This window comes from Nicotiana sylvestris, chromosome 8 (genome assembly GCF_000393655.2).
Source record: "Nicotiana sylvestris chromosome 8, ASM39365v2, whole genome shotgun sequence".
Taxonomy (NCBI): domain Eukaryota; kingdom Viridiplantae; phylum Streptophyta; class Magnoliopsida; order Solanales; family Solanaceae; genus Nicotiana; species Nicotiana sylvestris.
The window spans coordinates 165,314,829-165,322,873 of NC_091064.1; the positions used below are offsets into that span (position 1 = coordinate 165,314,829).

The 8,045-nt window shown below is 42.9% G+C and overlaps 1 protein-coding gene across 1 annotated transcript; it reads right to left on the reverse strand.

The window, feature by feature from the left end:
* Window positions 1-3,353: 3,353 nt before the first annotated feature.
* LOC138875951 (uncharacterized) lies at window positions 3,354-6,392 on the reverse strand. Its single transcript, XM_070154831.1, has 5 exons — window positions 5,949-6,392; window positions 5,811-5,891; window positions 4,946-5,171; window positions 4,560-4,864; window positions 3,354-4,346 (listed from the first exon to the last, which is right to left on the reverse strand). Exons 1-5 carry the CDS (start codon window positions 6,390-6,392, stop codon window positions 3,354-3,356), a joined length of 2,049 nt encoding a protein of 682 aa, XP_070010932.1.
* Window positions 6,393-8,045: the final 1,653 nt, after the last annotated feature.

Sequence of the window (8,045 nt, forward strand, 5' to 3'; positions counted from 1 at the left end):
CTGCTCCTAGCGGGTTTTGAACCATTCGTCATCATCAATTTCGGCTTCAGCGACAATCTGAAGGGATGGGATTTCAACTTCCACCGGTATCACTGCTTCAGTGTCATATACCAACAAATAAGGAGTTGCCCCTACTGAAGTGCGAACAGTAGTGCGATAATCCAACAATGCAAAGGGCAGCTTTTCATGCCATTGCTTGGAACCTTCTACCATTTTTCGAAGTATCTTCTTTAAGTTCTTGTTGGTTGCCTCGACTGCTCCATTCGCCTTAGGGCGGTATGGGGTGGAATTGAGATGCGTAATCTTAAACTGTTGACATACCTCTTTCATCCGATGACTGTTGAGATTAGCACCATTATCTGTGATGATCATCTTTGGGATCCCAAACTGACAAATGATATTTGAATGCATAAAATCGACCACTGCTTTCTTGGTCACAGACTTGAAAGTTTTAGCTTCAACCCACTTGGTGAAATAATCGATGGCCACCAGAATGAACCTGTGTCCATTGGATGTTGCTGGCTCAGTTGGTCCAATGACATCCATGCCCCAAGCAACAAAGGGCCATAGTGCAGACATTGTATGCAACTCAGATGGTGGATAATGAATCAAATCTCTGTGCACTTAACATTGATGACACTTGCGCACAAAACTGATACAATCTTGCTCCATAGTGAGCCAATAATAACTTGCTCGGAGAATCTTCTTTGCTAGAACATACCCACTCATATACGGTCTACGGACTCCAGAATGTACTTCGGTCATGATAGTTGTGGCCTGTCTAGAATCTATGCATATTAACAATCCAAGGTCTGGGGTTCTTTTGTACAAAACTCCTCCACTGAAGAAAAATCCACTTGCCAAATGACGAATTGTTCTCTTTTGATCACCTGTGGCTTGTACTATATATACTCCCATTCTGATGTACTCCCTGATGTCGTGGAACCACGGTTCGCCATCAAGTTTTTCTTCCACCATGTTACAGTAAGCATGCTGATCGCGGACCTGAATATGCAAAGGGTCAACATAAGCCTTATCTAGATGATGTAACATTGATGCCAGAGTAGCCAAAGCATCGGCAACCTCATTATGGATCCTTGAAATATGCCTGAACTCTATTGATCGAAATCGTTGACAAAGATCATGCAAACATTGTCGGTATGGTATGAGTTTTAAATCCTGTGTTTCCCATTCTCCTTGAATTTGGTGCACTAGAAGGTCCGAGTCTCCCAAGACCAAAACTTCCTGGACACCCATGTCTACAGCTAACCTCAAACCCAGAATGCATGCCTCGTACTCAGCCATGTGGTTAGTACAGTAGAAATGAAGTTGGGCCGTAATAGGGTAGTGATGCCTTGTTTCGGAAATAATCACGGCTCCTATCCCAACGCCCTTCATGTTAGCATCTCCATCAAAGAAAAGTTTTCAACCTGGCTCCTCAACTTGTCCCAGCTCATCAATGTGCATCACCTCTTTATCAGGGAAGTAAGTCTTCAAAGGTTCATATTCTTCATCCACCGGATTTTCGGCCAAATGGTCGGCCAATGCCTGGGCTTTCATTGTAGTCCGAGTCACATAGACGATATCAAATTCTATGAGCAGGATCTGCCACTTTGCAAGCCTCCTTGTAGGCATAGGCTTCTGAAAGATATACTTTAATGGATCCAAACGAGAGATGAGGTAGTAGTGTAAGATGACAAATAATGCTTCAACTTCCGTGCCACCCAAGTTAGGGCACAACATATCCTTTCCAGGTGAGTGTACTTAACCTCGTAAGATGTGAACTTCTTGCTGAGATAATAGATGGCCTGCTCTTTCCTGCCGGTGATGTCATGCTGACCCAACACACAACCAAACGAATTGTCCAAAACCATCAAATACAAAATCAAAAGTCTCCCTGGTTCTAGTGGCACCAACACAGGTGGGTTCGACAAATACCCCTTTATCTTATCAAATGCTTCTTGACACTCATCTATCCACCTGACCACAGCATCCTTCTTCAATAGTTTAAAGATAGGCTCACAAGTTGTCGTAAGTTAAGCAATAAATCTGTTGATGTAATTCAACCTCCCTAATAGACTCATCACCTCAGTCTTGTTCCTTGGAGGCAGCAATTCTTGGATAGCTTTAATCTTTGACGGGTCCAATTCAATACCTCGCCGACTGACTATGAATCCCAACAGTTTTCGAGATGGGACATCGAATGAGCACTTTGTAGGATTGAGCTTAAGATTGTACCTGTGAAGCCTTTGGAAGAACTTTCTCAAATCTCTGACATGGTCAGACTGCTTTCTAGACTTTATGATCACATCATTCACATAAACCTTGATCTCCCTGTGTATTAAGTCGTGGAATATGGTCGTCATCGCCCTCATGTAAGTTGCCCCAGCATTTTTCAAACCGAAAGGCATGACCCGATAGCAATACGTTCCCCATGGCGTGATGAATGTTGTCTTTTCCGCATCTTCCTAATCCATTAAGTTCTGATAATAGCCCGCATAGCAATCCACAAATGACCCAGTCTCATGCTTGGCACAATTATCAATCAAAATGTGGATATTTGGCAGTGTGAAATTGTCCTTTGGACTTGCCTTGTTGAGATCACAGTACTCAACACACACTCTGGTATTACCATCCTTCTTTGGCACCGACACAACACTGGCTAACCAAGTGGTATACCGCGTGACTCGAATGACCTTTGCCTCAAACTGCTTTGTAACCTCTTCTTTAATCTTTACACTCATGTCAGTTTTGAACTTCCTCAACTTCTGTTTGACGGGAGGAAATGCCGGGTCAGTGGGCAATTTGTGAACCACCAAGTCAATGCTTAGACTCGGCATATCGTCATATGACCATGAAAGATATCTTTGTATTCGAACAATGCTTTAATTATCTCTTCCCTGATTTGTGGTTCAAGATGGACACTTATCTTAGTTTCTCTGACATTATCTTTGTCGCCTAAATTGATTGCTTCTATATCTTTCAGGTTAGGCTTGGGTTTTTCTTATAAATGGCTTAATTCTTTACTAATCTCTTCAAAGGCCTCATCCTCATCATATTCTGATTCATCATCACACTCTATTTCTTAAATTATTAGTTCAGAATTAGATTGGCTTTTAAGACTGGGCCGAAGATTCCTCATGCATGTCATGTCATTGAAACCAGCATAAAAAGAACTGTACAAGGAAGAGAAGAAAAACAAAAATGAAAACTATTAGGAATGATGAAAAAGAGAAATTGCATTTCATTGAAATTAAAAGATAACAAGGTTTATACATCCAAACGAACGGAACATAGAATCTGAATTACAACCCTGGAATAATCCAAATAAACTGAAAGAAAATCAAAGCAAACTACCAAAACTCCTTCCGGGTAGGGAGAGGAGTAGCTTCCCAATTGTTAAGCTTTGCACTTGGTCCAACAAACTGCACATCTACTTTACTCGAACCCTCTCCAACTTCCACTATGTTTACATCGGCGAATAACCTCTCGAACCTTTCAATCAAATCTTCATCAACATCAACCACTGAATTGGGAACCGTTGTCACTGGGCACTTTCTGGTACCAGGCCTGATAAATGATCTAGAAAGATGCGGGACAGGCTTTGGAAGGACCCATGCCCTCTGTTTCATTTTTCTGGCTCTTCTCACATCAGCGACTGTGGGCTTGAACCCCAAATCAAATGTATCCAAGTTTTTAGGAAGAGCCACCAGCTGTACGATGCCCTGCAGAGATGCACCTAAACCCTTACCATGTACAAAACCATTTTTCAACATTTCAAAAGCCACTATGACTGACACGGCGGTTACCTTTGCAATTGGAACACATTTCCCTTTTGGAATTTTCTCAACTGACACTGTTTCAAAGACCTGATCGACCCATGGCTCCTTGTCGTCTTCAACCTCAATGAACAGTACAATAGCATCACTATGAGCACACAGATTATCCTCGCCATGTACCACGATTTCCTGTCTATCCCATTCAAATTTAACCATCTGGTGCAGGGTGGATGGAACTACTTTGGCAGCATGAATCCAAGGTCGACCCAATAACAGATTGTAGGAAATAGCCACATCCAGCACCTGGAACTCCATAGTGAATTCAACTAGGCCTATTGTCAGCTCAAGTACTATGTCCCCGACTGATTCTTTCCCTCCGCCATCAAATCCCTGAATGCAGATACTGTTTTTTTGAATTCTTTCATCCTTCACTTTCAACTTGTTCAGAGTGGAGGGAGGGCAAATGTTCACACTAGAATCATTGTCGACCAATACCAGAGTAACCACGGAATCTTCGCATTTCACCGTAAGATAGAGGGCTCTATTGTGCTCACTACCCTCCACAAGCTACTCATCATCAGAAAAAGTGACTCTGTTTATCTCAAATATCTTGTTAGCTATCTTTTCCAAATGGTTTACTGAGATTTTGTCAGGATCGTGGGCCTCATTCAGGATTTTCATCAAGGCCTGACGGTGCTCGCCCGAGTGAATTAATAATGACAACAGTGAAATCTGAGCAGTCGTCTTCCTCAATTGCTACACAATGGAATAGTCTTGCACCTTCATCTTTCTCAAAAATTCTTTTGCCTCTTCTTCGGTCACAACTTTCTTTACTAGCACTGGGTTATCTTTGGAGGTTTTAGCTTTTCTTAATTCCTCGGAGGCAAAGCATCTCCCCGACCGAGTCAATCCGTGGGTCTCATAGACTTCTTCTTTAACTTCTTTTCCTTTGTAAGTTACTGTCACCCGCTCATAGTTCCATGGGATAGCTTTGCTGTTGAATATCGGTAGCTGGGTTATAGGTTTAATAATGATAAGATTTGTGCGGGCACCCTCCACAATTACAACAGGTTTGTTCGCCACTCCTGGCACAACCACTTTTGCCCTTTCTTATTTCACGGCAACATCACTTGAGGACCCCTTCTTGACCACCGCAGAGGGCTTACTGTTTGTCCCGTTCAACTTGATCACTGATATCTCACTTGTTAATTTTTCAACTGGCTTTACCTCACTGGATCGAATCATCATGATGATCTGCAAAGGCTTTTTGGGCTCCCCTTCTTTATGCATTATCTCAATCATGTTTGTCTCTTGATGGGTTGGCAGCGGGTTCTGGTTGATATTGGGCACCTCCAGAGCTTTGACTTCAATTAGATTTGTATCAATGAGCTCCTGGATAGCATTTTTCAATTACCAGCATTTCTCTGTGTCGTGCCCCGGAGCACCAGAACAATATTCGCAACTTACAGAATAATCAAGATTTCTTGGGGGAGGATTTGGCAATTTTGACTCGATCGGCCTCAGCATATCCAATTGTCTTAGCCTATGGAACAAACTAGTATAGGACTCTCATAATGAAGTGAAGTTTTTCTTCTTCTGCAAGCTCTCATTCTTAAATACTTGATTGGACCGGAAAGCTGGTCTACGAGGGTTTTGGTAGGTTTGTGGGGGTGGGTAGGCATTTTGTGGAGCTAAGTAGGTATTTTGTGGGGCTGGCGCACGCCATTGTGCATGGGCATGGGGTTGGCTATATGCTTGGGCATGGTGGACAGAGAAATGGGGGTCTAGTGGTGGGTAGTAGTGTTGGGGTGGATTACACGGGGTATGGGGTTAGGTTTGGTGGTGGGGTCGAGACTGATTATAGTGGTGAGGTGAGCCCCTAGGTCTAAACCAAGCTCCTGAATCAATCGTTGCTACATCCTCTTTCTTCTTCTTTCCAATTACCCCCCTAGTTCCAATTTGAATGGCCTGGATGGTTGCCTTAATAGCCGAATAGTTCATGATTTTTTTTGTCTTAAGCCCTTATTCTACCATACTGCCCATCTTCACCACTTCATTGAAGAACTTGCCTATATCTGATACCAGATGACCGTAATAAGTAGGTTCTAAGGCCTGCAGAAAATAATCCACCATTTCACTTTCTTTCATTGAAGGGTCAACCCTTGCTGCCTGTTCTTTCCACCGAAAACCATACTCCCTAAAGCTTTCATTGTGCTTTTTCTCAATCTTTGTCACAGACAGCCGATCCAAAATAATCTCAAGATTGTAGTGGAAGTGACAAGCGAATGCCTGGGCTAGATCGTCCCCTGTATACCATCTTTCGTGATCCTGCCGAGTGTACCACTCCAGCGCCGAACTACTCAGACTTTGACTGAAATATGCCATTAGCAACTCGTCTTTCCCGCGAGCTCCCCTCATTTTGCTATAGAAACCTCTCAGGTGCACCACCGGATCTCTGTGCCCATCATACAAATCAAACCTAGGCATCTTAAACCCCGCCGGTAACTGAACATCTGGAAATAAACATAGATCCTTGTAAGCCACGCTTACCTGACCTCCCAACCCCTGCATATTCCTGAAGGACTGTTCCAGGCTCTTAACCTTCCTAAACATATCCTCTAGGCAGGATTTTAAGACAGTTTCTCAGTTTCCATAGGGAGATCAAAACGAGGAGTGTAGGAATAGGGTTCTGGAGCTTTGAAAGTGGGCTCTGGGGAGTAATATTGGTTATCATGGGCTTGAAATAAGGGCTCGCTAGAGGATCAGTGGAGTGTAGTGGGTGGGGGTGCCACGAAAATAGGAGTGGCTGGTGGAGGAGGGTATGGAACTGGTTTGGGTGGTGGAGCTTGTGGTGTTTGGGAAGTAGTGCCCTGATAGTGGTGGTAAATGGGAAAGCCCAAGGATGAATCGGCCGTGGGAGGTTCCTGGGACTGAGCCAATGGCAGGACAAAGGCAGGGTTGGTGGGGTAAAGTGGTGTCGGGTGCCCTTTTACCTATGCTTGGTACATCTTGGCTATCTGTTGTTTTAGATTATACATATCTTCTTTCAAATTAACATCCGACTCTTCCCCCTCTCTCGAAAGATCGATAACACTCGCATCAAGTTCCTAGTTAGTCATGATCGACTTGTTTTTATACCGGGTGTTGTATGGGTGAGTTGCTAGAATACCACACAAACTAACCACCTGCCTGTTGCTTGATGACAACAACAAACTCGTTAGCAATCAGGGTTTAACAGATAGGCAACCGCACATTGGGGAAATGTAATGCACCTAAGCAGTTAACCGTTTCTATTATGCATTTGATCGGTTGTTTGCGTCATCCCGATTTTCCCTTATTTCCATTTGCAACTTCTCTTTTTCTTTTTTTTCTTTCCTTGAGTTCCCGCTGTTCTTTATTCTCTCATCTTTCTCTCTTGTTTTGCCATTGTTTCCTTCCCACAGTTTCTTGTTTTCTCTCTCTCTCTCTCTCTTTTTCTTTTCTTTTTCGGTTATGATTGAATCATATGGGGATTGACTACGTATTATGACCCCGTATGAATCAGATCTTTGCGTAGTTCTGGGAGATAAATGTAAAATAAATAATAAAAACATTTTGGGATTTTCAAATTTTCATAAAACAAACGTTTTGACTACAACGACCCATCCTACTAACCGACTCAAAAGGAACTAACAGACTCTAAAAACGAAAATACAGACTCTAAAAATAGACTCACAGACTTCAACAGATAGATGAAAATATAGACTCAAAAACTGACTCACAGACTCCGACAAAGATGAAAATATAGACTCGAAAACATACTAACAAACTCCAGTGAAAACCATGAATACATCAATGCCTCAATTGCTCTTGGGGCCTGCGGGACATCATTCGTCTCGCCACGGGCCTACGTGCTAAATCCCCTTGGAGGTGGTAGAGATCTTTCATTATCTGGCGGACAAAGGTCATCACAGTGGTGCAGAACATGGATCTAGTCATGTCCTCACACTTACTGCATTTCATTGTGATGTAGTCGGCGATACTTCTGACCCTTTCTCTTATGACGCCCTTTTCTTGCAACAAACGCCTAATCTGTTGGGCCCTAGCTTGCAAAATTTGTTTAGCTACATGATTATGTTCTTGAAGTTATTGCAAGTCTCTTTCCAACTGTGCCATTGTTGCATAACAATGTTCTCTTTCTGCTTTGAAGTCTTTTGTCTCTTTGATCATTTTGTTCTCAAGGGCGGTGATCTTTTTCTTCAACCCCACAACCTCATTATCATATTT